This window comes from Liolophura sinensis, chromosome 1, assembly GCF_032854445.1.
Source record: "Liolophura sinensis isolate JHLJ2023 chromosome 1, CUHK_Ljap_v2, whole genome shotgun sequence".
In the NCBI taxonomy this organism is placed as follows: Eukaryota; Metazoa; Mollusca; class Polyplacophora; order Chitonida; family Chitonidae; genus Liolophura; species Liolophura sinensis.
This window is the reverse complement of record NC_088295.1, coordinates 45,254,556-45,271,119: the sequence shown is the minus strand read 5'-3', so window position 1 is coordinate 45,271,119 and position 16,564 is coordinate 45,254,556. Positions and strand designations below refer to the sequence as shown.

Genomic DNA, 16,564 nt, shown 5'->3' with positions numbered 1-16,564 from the left:
GAAGAAAATTTCAGTTTTGGTGGGAGTAAATCCGTGGCAATAATGACAGGTTGTATTATGCGGGGGCAAAATACATAATTTGCAACACCTTTATGGTGTTGGTTAAAGAAATACTTCCATAAGACAAAACTGTAACGACTCAAAATCGCGCTTATGTGCGCTGATACCCTAAAATTTACATAAAAAATGATTTACGAGCATAAATTGTCATATGTCTATGTTAGTATGACAAATCACTAAAATATGGAAATATTTGAGCAAAGCAAATAAACGAGAAAAAAAAAACCTCCATTGCGGTGCGCAGTCGCTGGTTTCTCCGTCTTGGTGCATGTTATTTTACAGGTTGATAAAGAAAACGTTTTCTTTTTGGGTCAAGGGGTATGTATCTCTGATGGAATTTATACATTCTTTCGTTCCCTTGCACAGTAGTTGCTCACGGCTATATCTCCAATTTTTCTTTTAAATGAATTCATATTTACGTGACCTATAAGGACCATCTTTTGTTCACTAATAGGATCAAAATTTCCCGGCATTTCCTACCCTATCTCCTCTGAAGGCGTTTGCTGAGGTACACAAGGATGTACACCTTTAACTCCTTGTTTGTGCTAATAATGTATTCACCTCGAACACCACTGAACAAGACTATAGCCATACAGCACGTACATACGAGCCGTACACACGTACACACGAACTTTGTGTCGACCACAAAGAAGATCCTCCTTGCATTGCCTGTTAGGCTAGGGATCTAAACTCCATAAACAATTCCAATCCATAAACTCACTAAGCCTGCGCTACACTGCACAGATCAAACCACCCGACCATGAATAATGCGTTCACGGGTTCGAAACCAGTAGCCGGAACTACATAAATAAGTATCAAAATGGTTTCTACCCGTGTACACACAAAGCTGACTGTCATCATGTAAGGGAAATACTTTACGAAAACAATCCATTAAAATAAATACATCTATTTTCTCTCGGGACGCATGTCTTTTCCAAAATGATATTAATTCTTCAGCTCTGTATAATGTAAAAATAGTGTTACTTACTTACTTGTAAAAATATTACTTATTGTCACGTTATTTATAATGACCTGACAGCCTGAAATTAAGGAAGTTTAATCTAAATTATTGATTTTTTTTGCCTTCAGTAATTAGATGACAAAACTGATATCATTAATTTCCTTCACCGTTAACTGAGTTGTCATTATTTAGTACAGTTGTGAACAGGACCGTAGGATGCTAAAGTAGAGGTCACAGGTTCAATTCCAGCTCTCGGCTTTAAGATTGCAAGTTTGTCCGACACATTGTAAAAGGCGGCGATGTATTGAGAAGTGACTTGCCAAAAGCCAGTGGTTTATAGCTGGATTCTTCCATTATCTTCACCCATAAAAATGATAGCTGTCTCATTGGTGTAATATTTCTGAGTGCTATGTTAAAGCCCTTTCATATGAATAAAAAAATATAAATTGTGTTATTTTATTTACTTATTGTAATAACTTGTCCATATACCCGTTTGCAATATGGTTGAATGTGGATGCACTGAATACTTTCCATTGCTTGAGTTACATGGCAAGTGACACTTATCATAATATTCCTGAAATTCAGAATCGAAATAAAATGCCTATAAAAATATGCGTATATATCAGGGCAGAAATCCTCAACATATTTAACTGAAAACATTTTTTCTGACTATGTTCACATAGCATGGTAGTCCCGTGTATGTATTTGATACTAGGGTTTTATATACTCTGGAAACATCTAGAAAAGGTGTATTCATATTGACAGTCACAGTTCACGTGCTTTCACTGGCACCAAGTGTCATTGAGATGGGTGCGGCAGACCCTTTATCTACAAGTTAAGGTGGCCTCATCCACGCTTACATGAAATCTAAAGCTGGATACAATGAATGTTTTTCTGCTGACCGACTTATATACTTATACAGTTGTATGTTCCTCCAAACTTGTGGCGGGCATTACTTCTGCCCCTGTCGACCTACCCTTCACCCTTTGTGCTAATTGCACGTTCACGCAGTCGTCGCTGCTCTGATTTTACTCTATATGCTGTATGCATTTAATTACACCAGAAAGGGATATCACTGGGAAAATGGTTAGGACCGTCATAGTTAAATAGGTCTTACCAAATCAGTTAGTTTTTAAATCAATAAATATAAAATATTAGGCTGTTTTACTAAATGCGTCTGACATTCTTCCAAGGGAATGGAACATGCTTTATAATCGTCAAAGGACTTTCTAGTGTGCAGCAAGATTGTTCTGACGGATGGGAATAAATACAAATATTTAATAATTGAACACTAAAGTTAAGTACTTCGCACTGAGAAAATGGAATCATAATAAACATTCAAACCATGTATTATTGAAGCTTAATATTACCATATGTTGGTGCTTTCGCCCTGTCCTTCGCTCTGACATAGAAAATACTTCCAAATAATAAGATAATGCTGGCCGCCGTCGTATAAGTGAAATATTCTTGTGTATGGCGTAAAACACCAATCAAATAAATAGATAAATAAATAAACCCAAATAATAAGAATGCAGTGTTCAATGTTATGATATAGATGTGCGCCAGGATTAATATTTGTGTCGATCTCTGAAAGTAGATTACATCGACATTCATCATTCCAACCTATCATATAAACAAATAATTTCTACTAAGACTATAACCTGTGTTTAGGCCAACAGTACGATTATCTTTTCAAATCCGAATATAGGATAAATGGTATTTAAAAAAAAAAAAATTCTCCGTGCTAATTGTACACCGTGCTGCTACTGGTAAATATACGTACTAACTCATGTATTTTTTAGGCTTCATGCAATTCATCAGTAAGAATAATAACTTCATTGATTTTTACAGTCCCCATTCAACTTATGAAACAATTTCGAGCTGTGGAAAAAAGTGAAATCAGACTTGCAGTGAATGGGTTTAAGGTCATCTGAGCATGTCTGCACATTTCAGACATGATTTTTAAATTTGTTGATCTTTTGATTCTCTTTTACCTCTAATGTTAACATTTTCGTGAAAGATATCAAATATGCATTAAATAATGCGGGTGAAATATCAATAGTCGCCACGATATGATTGAAATATTTGCCAACGTAGGTGTACCTTAAATAAAAAAGTTAAATACATTAAATTGTTTTTGTTGTTCTTGTTTGTCAATATTTCAGTGACGGAAGATAGTTCAGTAAAGACAAGTTGAACCAAGGAATTACATGACACCGTTCATATTAACTGACATATTAAACTGGGTTATTACATGACACCGATCATATTAATGGCATGTTGAACAAAGCTCTTACATGACATCGTTCATATTAACTGACATATTGAACCTAGCTATTACATGACACCGTTCATATTATTTCACATGTTAAATCAAACTATTACAAGACACCGATAATATTAATGGCATGTTGAAATAAGCAATTACATGACACCGTTCCTATTAACTGGCATGTGGAGCCAAGTTATAACATGACGCCGTTCATATTATTTGACATGTTGAACGAAGTTATTAGGTGACACCGTTCATATTAACTGACATATTGAACCAAGCTATTACATGACACCTTTTATACTATTTCACATGTTGAGTCAAGTTACTACAAGACACCAATCATATTTATGGCATGTTGAACGAAGTTATTACATGACTTTACATAACTTTACATAACTCTGTTCATATTAACTGACATATTGAACCTAGCTATTACATGACACCGTTCATATTATTTCACATGTTAAATCAAACTATTACAAGACACCGATAATATTAATGGCATGTTGAAATAAGCAATTACATGACACCGTTCCTATTAACTGGCATGTGGAGCCAAGTTATAACATGACGCCGTTCATATTATTTGACATGTTGAACGAAGTTATTAGGTGACACCGTTCATATTAACTGACATATTGAACCAAGCTATTACATGACACCTTTCATACTATTTCACATGTTGAGTCAAGTTACTACAAGACACCAATCATATTTATGGCATGTTGAACGAAGTTATTACATGACTTTACATAACTTTACATAACTCTGTTCATATTAACTGACATATTGAACCAAGCTATTACATGACACCGTTCATATTATTTCACACGTTGAATCAAGTTATTACAAGTCACCGATCATATTAATGGTATGTTGAAATAAGCAAGTACATGACATCGTTCGTATTAATTGGCATGTTGAGCCAAGTTATTACATGACACTGTTCATATTAATTCCTACCGGCCCGGATAGCACAGTTTGTAGAGCGTCCGTTTCGGGACCGGTAGATCCAGGATCAATCCTTGATCGAGTCACACCTAAGACTTTAAAAGAGGAAGTTATAACTTCCTCGCCTGGCGTTCAGCATGAAGGGGATAGTGCAACGACTGGTTGACCCGTATCAGTATAATGGCTCGGGCGGGGCAACTTACTTGCCTTCGGTAAGTTGTCTCAGTGAAGCAGCACTAAATAAAAGAGGGGTGGAAATCCGTCCTGCTACAAGGAGGCACGTTACACGTACATGCACCCTAAAGATTCCTTCGTCGTCATATGACTGAAAAATTGTTGAGTACGACGTTAAACCCCAAGCACTCGCTCACTCATATTAATTCATATATTGAACCAAGCAATAACATGTTGAACTAAATGAAGTCTAGGCGTTGAAACAGGCATTCGTACATCAATCGACAAAAGCAATGGACATTTCAGATCAATAATTCTAGATCCAAAAGAACAGCATAAACAACAAAGTGTGTAAAGTAAAACTTTAGGACGGTTTCATGTACAGAAGAATAATCAATGGTTTGTAGTGACGTCACAAACACGCAAAGAATGGGACGCAAAGAAAGAGGGATACATTTAACGAGCATTCAAATCGAGCACACTCAAAAAATTAATCTGTTAATTTTAACAGAAATTCTGTTGTCTAAGTGATGCCAGAATGTATTCTGCGATTAGAGTAGATTGTTCTGTTACACAAATATTCTGTTAGACAAACAGCATTTTATGTTGAATATGACAGAATATTGTGTTGTAATTAACAGAATATATTCTAGCGTCACTCAGACAACAGACTTTCTGTTAAACAGATTTTTCTGTTCAAAAATTGTCGCTTTATATCTCAGTGGCGCTCAGGCCGTCGATGCCGGTAGATCCAGGATCAATCCTTGATCGAGTCACACCTAAGACTTTAAAAGAGGAAGTTGTAACTTCCTCGCTTGGCGTTCAGCATGAAGGGGATAGTGCAACGACTGGTTGACCTGTATCAGTATAATGGCTCGGGCGGGGCGGCTTGCTTGCCTTCGGTAAGTCGTCTCAGTGAAGCAGCACTAAATAAAAGAGCGGTGGAAATCCGTCCTGCAACAAGGAGGCACATTACACGTACATGCACCCTAAGGATTCCTTCGTCGTCATATGACTGAAAAATTGTTGAGTACGACGTTAAACCCCAAGCACTCACTCACTCACTCTGTCAAGTGGGAGCCAGTCATTGGATGGAGAGTATTTTGATATTTGAATTACTTTAACTTTAATTATTTTGATACACTTTTACATCCATAACTGTTCCCCTGTGTTGGATTTCCAACGCTTTTGATATTAATGATATTTTTCGAGTATCAATTTCACTCTGTGCAGCTGTGCAGCGAAATGACATTTAAAGCGAATTCAGGCATTTTCATTAACAGTCAGACTCTGGTAAACCAAAAAAACTAGTCAAATGTACCATGGAAGATGTACTCAGAATATATGCCAAATATATCTGCTGGGAAGGGGTGGGGACACTGTAGGCGGGTTTGCTTGTAGTTTACGAGTGTAGCCTTTAGAAAAAACTCCAGACATAACTACACACATTTAACTTGTGTCATTTTAGTACGCAACATATAAAGTATATATAATATTCTTGTGTACGGCATAAAACACCAATCAAATAAATAAATGAATAAATACAAAGTATATACGTGAGATTTATTCAAGAATTTTTTCTTTTTCCTTTGAAATTTGACTGCTTTTGTCGACAAAAGGTTTATATCATTCTGAAAGAAAACAAATGAAATGTCACCGTTTCATGTGATATGCCTTGAACTTTATTCATGACTCAAGTGAACTGTCAAAAAATTTGTAAACAGCATACAGGTGATCTATAGAAGAATACGACTTTTCAACCTGATTTTATGACATGAAAACCTCGTAAGAACTATTGCGGAAATCGTTGAATCCCATCATGTTTGACGTCGCCAAATTGACGCAGATGTGCTATCATATACAACCAAATGGTCTTTATTTTCATATTTCTTTTACCGATCGTTTTTTTAGCTTTCATGTAAACCTGTGTGATGTGATAAGAAACTTATATTTGTTCATCAGTGCGTAAGGTGAGGCAATACAATTTCCTTTCATAAATCTCAAATCTCTTAGAAAGTGCATCATGAATTTGCATAAATTTCCCCATTTTACAGCTGCGAACACTAACCGTCTTATTGCTTGCAGCCCTACCCATCTTACTGCTTCATACACTATCCATCTTACTGTCTCAAGTACTACCTTTTACTGTTACAAACACTATCCATTTTACTGTCTGAAGTACTACCTTTAACTGTTACAAACACTATCCATTTTACTGTCTGAAGTACTACCTTTTACTGTTACAAACACTATCCATTTTACTGTCTGAAGTACTACCTTTAACTGTTACAAACACTATCCATTTTACTGTCTGAAGTACTACCTTTCACTGTTACAAACACTATCCATTTTACTGTCTGAAGTACTACCTTTAACTGTTACAAACACTATCCATCAAGGACAATAGTGATAAAGGGAAAATCGTCGAAATCCATGACACTTCGTTTCCATTTATAAATTTTTATCTTAGATTGTTTTTAGTTTGTTAGTTTGACACACAAACGCTGTCATCGAGCTGGACAAACTGAACAATCTACAGACACAAACCATAAGTGTCCTAGAGACTGAAATATAAACACCTGTAACCACTAGATCATTCCTCAACACCCAGTAGACTGTCTACCTTTGCAGCTATATGTAATATTTTTATCAACGGGCCAAGCGTTTAAAGCACGAAAAAATAAGTGGTTTCTAACTTTCTTTTCATAGCTTAAGGTCTTTAAAATGTGGGGAACTTTTTTAAATGTTAGAATAGAAATAAACGATTTCTTGCCCTGATATATGGTGGCATGGAAATCTCTGTTGACAGGAAGTGTCCACTGTTTAAGCACCAGATGCCGGTTTCATGAAGCGTACTTAGTGTTAGTTAGCCCTGTGTAATGTACGCTGCCGTGGTAGTTAAGGGCTTACTTAACTAAGTGTGCTTCAAAGAGTGCTACCATTTAGACATCATCTTAGAATTCACATCCACTCTATATGGTGATGGGGTCGTACGTGGGAAGGTCTGTCTGTAACCTGCGGATGGTCGTGGGTCTGCCCGGTTTCCACCCACCATAATGCTGGCCGCCGTCGTATAAGTGAAATATTCTTGAGTACGGCGTAAAAAACACCAATCAAATATATAAATAAATAAATAAATATATGGTGATGGGTACATATAAACAGTGTTGTATTCTTGCTAACAAGATGGAAAAAATTCAGATTATACCCCGTGTGACAGCAAGGACACAGACCTACACACCCCGTGTGACAGCCAGGATACAGACCTACACACCCCGTGTGACAGCAAGGACACAGACCTACACCCCGTATGTGACAGCAAGGATACAGACCTACACACCCCGTGCGACAGCAAGGATACAGACTTACACACCCCGTATGTGACAGCAAGGACACAGACCTACACCCCGTATGTGACAGCCAGTATACAGACCTACACACCCCGTGTGACAGCAAGGACACAGACCTACACACCGTATGTGACAGCAAGGATACAGACCTACACACCCCGTGCGACAGCAAGGACACAGACCTACACACCCCGTGTGACAGCAAGGGCACAGACCTACACCCCGTATGTGACAGCAAGGATACAGACCTACACACCCTGTGTGACAGCAAGGGCACAGACCTACATCCCGTATGTGACAGCAAGGATACAGACCTACACACCCCGTGCGACAGCAAGGATCCAGACTTACACAGCCCGTGTGACAGCAAGGATACAGACCTACACCACGTATGTTACAGCAAGGATATAGACCTACACACCCCGTGTGACAGCAAGGATACAGACCTAAACATCCCGTGTGACACCAAGGATACAGACCTAAACACCCCGTATGTGACATCAAGGATACAGACCTACACATCCCGTGTGACAGCAAGGATACAAACCTACACACCCCGTATGTGACAGCAAGGATACAGACCTACACACCCCGTATGTGACAGCAAGGATACAGACCTACACACCCCGTGTGACAGCAAGGATACAGACCTACACACCCCGTGTGACAGCAAGGATAAAGACTTACACATCCCGTGTGACAGCAAGGATACAGACCTACACACACCCGTGCGACAGCAAGGATACAGACTTACACACCCCGTGTGACGGCAAGGATACAGACCTACACCCCGTATGTTACAGCAAGGATATAAGTAGTAATAAGTTGGCCCTATCGTCGAAACAAAAGGAAAAAGATATAGGCCTAACTTTACCTAAGCTGTGCTTCAACCAGTGTATGTTGATGAAAAATTATGTGTGGTCTTTAATTCTTTTACGTTATCTAGGTGAATACGGCTTTTTCACCACCTTCATGTTGATTCTCAATTCATATGACACAATACACACAGATAGAAATGTAAAGGACCGAGCTTTAAAAGGGACAATTTCGGGTCAAATCATACTTTTATATGTATTCATATTGAAATACATTTATAGTACCATTTCTTTTTTCCAAAAGGAATCCCTGCTTATATCACCAAGTACCAGCATTCACTCGAATCGTAAAAGGAATGATTATTTATTCATAACAATTCAACAGTTTCTCATCATGTCAAAGAACGTCTTTAAATGCATTGTACGGAGGTGGCCGCGCCCAATTGAAAACCGCAAAGATTAAGGTCAGGTAGCGGTGGCTATAAAAAACGAAGGCGGACTAAGTCTGGTCCACTATCCATCAGCTTCTTGTGAGGAAAAGTCAACGGAAACTGTAAGTTGATTTTTTGTATTTTTGTTTAACTGTAACCTCTGTGAAACAATTTCTCACAAAAGTTCACCAAATAACTATCAACGAATTAGTTTCAGTTGAATTTCCCAGCTGCTTTTTATGTTTTGTCGAAGACTGTACTGGGCACAGTCCATGCATCAATGTCCGAAATAGCCGAAAATGTCAAAATGCTATGTCTTTAATTTGTAACAGATGGTACAGCCATGCACCGCTCATACTTATTAAGCAACTTAACAGTTAAATCATAAATTGCAAGTCCATAAATAGTCAAACCCTGGGAAGATCTCAAACTGTGGTTGGTACATTGTTCTGTATATAGTGAAGAAATAGTTTTAAATAGTTTTGTCTGAAGACGTTTGACAAAGATGGGCCCAAGTGTATCAGGTTGCTTCACTTTCCGCATGTCTTACGGAAAGTGGTATTCATAGCTGTAAGAAACTTTTTTTTCATATATGAATTCCTTCTCACTTTAGATTTTTTCACAATACTTTCTACATCAACTTTTCTAAACTTTCTTTAAATTCACGTCTGCTGTACTCGCGTTAAATTAAATTGGATTTTTCATGAATTAGACAAGGTCGGCTTAATTAACTTCGGTCAAGTTGGCTTTATATTCATTTACAGGCCGGATATACATTCATTTATAAGCCAGGTCGGCTTAATTTCTGTTGAATTAGATCATTTTTTAAACAGTGATAGTTCACAAAAGAAATTACAATGAAATGAATTCTATAATATGCCATTTCTGAAACATGAATGTTTAAGCCCTGTATACGACCTATATGCCAGTAAAATAACAACAGTGTCAGATTCATTTTGTATAATCCTGTCTATCGCGAGGATAGAATTGTGCGCTTTATGCTCTCAATCCCATGTTTGTGGCACGTTGTTTACATGGATATGCCGTATCATGTATTTTGCTTACATTCTTCTGGTTATGATAACGCCTTAAAATCAAGTTTCACAGTACAGGGACAAGATATCCTTTACAGGTAAAGATGATGAAGTTCACACTAGTAGTCTGTCTGGTCGTGGCTCTTATGCGCCAGGTGAGTTGCTCAAGGATGGTAGGACCCACTAAGTCATTCTGACACAGATTACGGCTAAGACTCCATAAATGGATATATTGATTTTACTTCGAACACAGCTATTCCTCACATGATCTTAAAATGCCTACTTCATATTAATGTACTGTGTAACTGTTATATATTACTCTATTACTGTTCTTTTTTTTCCCATCTCTTTTACCATGTGTTTTGTCTGAAAATGTTGAGTTATTTTAATGTCTTAGTGCTCTTTATTTATCCCACTGTATTTTTATATTGTTCTATGGTTAACATTTTCATACCAGCCCTCATATTTTAACTGTAAATTCAAACAGCTCAGTTATTTACCACTTTCCCAATGTACTCTTACAGGAGGCCAATGCAGCCATAAATGTCGCTGTCGCTGACTGTAAGTAGCCGTAGACCTTTTATTTCATTAATATGTTAATATTTGTACAACTTACGTGTATATTATATATTTGTAACATCGTTGGATGCTTTAAATTTAGCAAAACGTTGTTGGTTTGCCTGGGATACACTCTGGTATAGTCCATCCTGAAAAACTGTCCACCATCTTGCCAGCTAAATCATGATATAATATATGATGTAAAATTGTGCACCATATTGAAAGGCAAAGACCTTAGAAAACTGACGCCGCTGTATTTCTGCTCTCTTTTTTTTTGTTGTAAATATTATCTCCGTCCAAAATAAATGTAGTCATTTACATGGATTGATTTCCTAACCTTTATTCACCATGCTGACAGCGTTAAACATAATTATATCACATCATTTCGTCTCCTCTTTGTTACAGTTGCTGTGGACTGTGGAACGACTGTAGGTGGACCAGTCAGCATAACGTTAACTAATCCAGACCCTGTTAACAACAATATTGTGAAGATGTTCAGCAGAGATGGCACGGCAGCGTGTACAGATAATGATGCGGATGGTGATGACGTGTACACTATTGCTAACGTGCGCACTGACTGTGTTGATAACGACCCGGTAGGTATATCTGCAGAATACCTTTGTAAGTTTGTTGTGTGCGCCGTTTATTCCTGTTTTTCAGGCTTTTCCCTGTGATACCCGTCTCACAATTGTGTGTTTTTATTCGGTCGTTTTCAGCTTACCGCAGACATCGAGATAGAAGTGTTGCTCCAAGAATTTCCCATAATTGTTCAACCAACGGACCCGAGGTTTACTTTCAGGTGTATCTACACACTTGGTATTCCTACGCTAACAGTAACCGACGCTGCTGGTAATGTCTTGTAAGTCCATCTCTTATATTTCTTTATATCCATCTTAAAATATGTATTTCAGTGTCAAGGCCTACCCTGCTGGGTCCTGACTTCATAGTGGGGTTTTACAAATAACTTAATAAATATACCTTCAAATAATTCAGTAGTACCAAGATTATTCACATGAAACGGTTTACATGAAAATCCACTGCTCATGTCGGGTTTATTTCGAGTTTTGGTTTAGCTCTATAAATTGGGAGTCATATATCGTGTAGAACAGTGACATGTTTTTGCATACATGTATAGCGCAGGTGGAAATGTGTACAATTGTTGAAATGTGTACAATTGTTTGCTGCAGGTATACAAAAGTGTACCCCTTGTCCACAATCTTACACATGCAATTTTAGCATGATATAGATGAAAGGATTTCTACTGTGACGGGTATTTTAGCGGAGTGGCTTTAATTCATAAATGAATTATTTTTCATGAATATTTGTTTACAGTGGAGGACCTGCCACGACCGAAGATATTCCTGTAGATATACCTGGCGATCAGACATACACGCTTGAGTTGTTAGACGCTACAAATGCAGTGACAACTACAGCACTGTTTGGTGACGATGTCACTCTACAAGTTAGAATGGGCGGGACTGATGCTGGTTTGTACATAAATCAAATTTTGATATCCCCTTTGTTTTAGAACTTGACATTTTCGTCACTTGATTGGGATATATACAAAAAAGTGCACTATTTACAACATTACAGCGCCGAAAACAGATGGCAGATGTTTCAACTTAACTTTTATTTTATGTCACTCTTCAAGTTAGCATGAGCGGCACCGATGGGGATATGTACATCCATTAAAATTGTGATATTCCCTATGTTTCAGAATGTGACATTTTCGTCAAAAGGAAATGTTCTTCTGACATGTAACGGTACATGTTTGTGCCTTGTGCACAACAATATTTTTGACTTTTATATATCGAACGGCACTCCTCGAATAATTAAGACAAATTATCATAACTGGTAAAATCATAACCTAGATGAAGTACCGGACGTTTTTACAGATCTTGGATACCCAATACATCATTTTGTCATTTCTGAACTTATTTTTCAGCGCTCCGTCTAAAATGGTAACAAACTTAAACAAGTTCATAATTATGCTTTGGATGATGTTTTTCAGATGAAAATGGTGTACAAGTTAAACAGATGAACGTATCAAGCGGAACGATCAGCGTAAACATTATCGATAATTAGTGAGTCTCTCTCATCCATGAAAATTCTGTGTACAAAACAACAACCCTACTCGTGCCTTATTTTTATCTGGTACACCAGGCCGTGTTGTCATCACAGATGCTTATCAATGCTTATAAACTTCATTTCTGTATTCAAATTTACAATTTATGAGCTGATATGATTGAACTAATGATGAAAAATGGAGAGTTCCATTCTAAAGTGAAGTCAAGATTGTTGAATGAACAAATGAAACTTAATTTACTGAATTTTTTGTTCTCAAAATGAAAATCCTGCATCAACTATGATTAACTGGTCGTTGATCAATGGCTTCCAGAACTGAGGCCTGTAACACATTGTTTTCAGCCAGTGGCGTATAATACATTTCAGTTAACCTACCTATATTATACCTAGTTCTGCTTAAGACAATGATCTATGTGAGGCGCCAAGGTTTCAACTTTTCAAACTTTTACATGAACAATTGGACAAAACCTAGAGGTAAATTGATCAGAGGTCTAATTTCACACGTTTCGTGTGACCATTTGCCAACTGTCACACCGTCGTCTCCGCTCTGGGGGTTTATCTCAATGTTGTCGCCTTTGTATTCGGTATGTCCTTCATTTTTCTAGTTGTGTGGTGGCCCCATACGGCCCTCTGTTTGTCCAAGACGGGTTCATCTCGGCTGGATTAGTAGCAACATTTCCCGTGACATTATTCGCTCTTGAAGGATCAGGTTCCAATGACGTCACATTTGACGTTGAAGCGACCATCTGTCCTGTCAACTGTGACGGGGTAAGTGACAGAGATTGCTGTTCTGCAGCCAGTTTTACTAAGCAGTCATGCGCCTGCGTGGCGAATCCTCCACGACAACACCTACTGAAAACATGCATCATCAAAATAAATGCGTTTGAAACAGGGTTGCGTAAGCATTGCAAAACGGATCCCTTGACACTGAAAGTTCCTTTGGTTCCGATGGTTGATGTATAGTGCTCAAACAAAGTCACCATACTGATTGCAATTTATTACACCTCTCTCAGAACATTATAAAGCAGACGTTACATGTATTGTTTATATTGTTTTTTGTAACAGGGTAATTATATTTCAAAATCTATCCTGCTCTCTTGAGGCATTTGTCTACATTTCACGATATCATACGCGTACATCTGTCTCTGTATACTTTGTCTCAGTAATACTTTGACTGAGTATAAGAAAGTGACTACCACGAGCAGTTATGAAAAAAGATAGTGAAAGAAGATAGTGTGACAAACTTTCAACTAGCTATAAGAAACAGGCTTGCTCCTTTATCCGGGAAAGGGTCCTAGAAAACACAGCAAGGGTTGGCTATACAGGTACTTCAGCCAACGAGATGATCGAGGTGATCAATATTTAGTTTCCCAATATCGATCATATCGACGAAAATATCAGGTCGTATACCGATATAACACGCTGGTATAATTTATAGTGTATGCCAGAGACATTTAATGGACCTCTCAAGAAGTATGTGCTACCTTGTGTAAATTGTAACCACTGGAAGAAAAATAATACATGAATAACTTTTCCTGAAGGCATTAAAAATATTTGTTTCTGGTTTATTTGACAGAATAACTGTGGTGTACCAGGAAAGAGAAAGAGGCGAGCTGCTGACGACGAACCTACAGAAGATGAGACCCTGAAGTTGTCGACAAAGTTATTCGTTCTCCCAGCGGGTGTACAGTTACCGTCCTCCAGTGAGTATATCGCACCTCTTACTCCCGTGTCTATCGCCACTATGTTTTTCACAACCAAGTAAGAACTTAATATACTTCCTATTTACACCTGTATGTAGAGAGATCTATTTTTAAAGCTATACCGTCTATACCAATAACCAATTGCCAACAGTCAAATATATGTCGTTCGCCATTATGTCTGTTATTATTAACATAATTGGCCTTGTAACGGATCTGACGTTTGATTTTATATTAAATCCAAATTCCTTGAGTTCACATAACGGGACAATGAGACGACTTAGAGAACATGGTCTTGTATAATGGTTACCTTTCTTACAGGTCATACGACTGAGGACGGCTCTAATGCCGTCACGTGCATGCAAAGCCTTGGTTTCATCGTCACCGTGGCTGTCCTAGCCGTGCTGCTGCTTGTTGCCATGGTTATTGTCGTGTTCATGTTCACCACCAGACGTCGTGAGCAACAGAAGCAAGGCGCATAAACCCTCCTTAAGTTCTGACCCTGACTGACAAGATGACGAAGAAATTCCACACACACACATAATATGGTTACCGCTCTGCACCTTGTATATACTTTGCCACTTATATAAGCTACCATCTGTCTTTTTGCACTGGCTTCAAATTTCTCATCAGGCTAAATCTAAAAATAATTAAACCTTTGTCTGAATAATATATTATAAGTTGAATGAGAGATAACTTGGCATGGATACAAAACACCCTGTATCAGGTGTATGTAGGGGAAACCCCCACGTCAGTAGAAATCAAATGTTTCCCTGCTTTATCGGACGCTAAATAAAGGTGTAAAATGTCCTACACTCTTACAAAGTTGACGATTTTTCTTGTTCGGAACAACTGGTATGGAAAAGACCTCAGCGAAACTATCATTTTACGGTAGTATATCCAACACGGTCTCTTTGATCACGTCACAGAAAGAGGTTGCAGAATGGATACTCTACTTGCGGAATGGGTAAAAAGCAAGAAAAATAAAGTTTCGGAAAACTTGTCTTAGATATTAAGGCAAAAGTTCAACATTTTTCTCAGTGTATTTTGTATGAAGCTATATATCGACTCAAATAAGCAGGATTCTATGTTTTACCCAATAAACGGAGTCAGTTAACTCTTGCATATTTATTGTCACTCTTGTTTTCTTTAGAGTTACAACAACATTTTCTTTACATGTGATATGACAAGAAATTTCGTGGCCGAAGAGTTAGAGAACCTGTCTGGTCATGCCTAGAACTTTATTATAAGCAATATATTGCTGTAGACTCAAACGTCATTCAATTGGTATAATGTGGATAGCTGGAACGCCAAGTTCCTTGTACATGTATATTGTGACAAGGCCGAGCCTGGTGTAATGTGACTGGGCGCCAGGTAACTAGTGACTGCGACAGGGTGCCCCATGTGTCTTGTATATTTGACAGGGCGGGGCGCCATGTGTCTTGCCTATTGTGCCAGGGCGGGGCGCCATGTGTCTTGTATATTTGACAGGGCGGGGCGCCATGTGTCTTGTCTACTGTGACAAGGCAGGGCACCATGTGTCTTGTCTATTGTGAGAGGCATATCATCAGAGCACAAAATACATACGTGAAGAGTTATGAATACAAATCATGTGCGTCACAAAAGCTGAACGCATATCATCAGAGCACAAAATACATACGTGAAGAGTTATGAATACAAATCATGTGCGTCACAAAAGCTGAACGCATATCATCAGAGCACAAAATACATACGTGAAGAGTTATGAATACAAATCATGTGCGTCACAAAAGCTGAACGCATATCATCAGAGCACAAAATACATACGTAGAGAGTTATGAATATAAATCATGTGCTTCACAAAGGCTGAAGGCATATCATCGGAGCACAAAATACATACGTGAAGAGTTATGAATACAAATCATGTGCGTCACAAAAGCTGAACACATATCATCAGAGCACAAAATACATACGTGGAGAGTTATGAATATAAATCATGTGCTTCACAAAGGCTGAAGGCATAACATCAGAGCACAAAATACATACGTGGAGAGTTGTGAATACAAATCATGTGCGCCACAAAGGTTGAAGGCATAACATCAGAGCACAAAATACATACGTGGAGAGTTGTGAATACAAATCATGTGCGCCACAAAGGTTGAAGGCATATCATTAAAGCACAAATTACATA

The 16,564-nt window shown here is 38.1% G+C and overlaps 1 protein-coding gene across 1 annotated transcript; it reads left to right on the top strand.

Annotated features, from left to right (window-relative positions):
* The first annotated feature begins 9,122 nt into the window (after positions 1–9,122).
* On the top strand, positions 9,123–15,471 carry LOC135461915 (uncharacterized). The gene is made up of 10 exons (XM_064739199.1): positions 9,123–9,139; positions 10,150–10,206; positions 10,576–10,612; positions 11,015–11,205; positions 11,326–11,468; positions 11,942–12,096; positions 12,621–12,693; positions 13,300–13,462; positions 14,271–14,397; positions 14,716–15,471. Exons 2-10 carry the CDS (start codon positions 10,156–10,158, stop codon positions 14,874–14,876), a joined length of 1,101 nt encoding a protein of 366 aa, XP_064595269.1. The 5' UTR covers positions 9,123–9,139; positions 10,150–10,155; the 3' UTR covers positions 14,877–15,471.
* Positions 15,472–16,564: the final 1,093 nt, after the last annotated feature.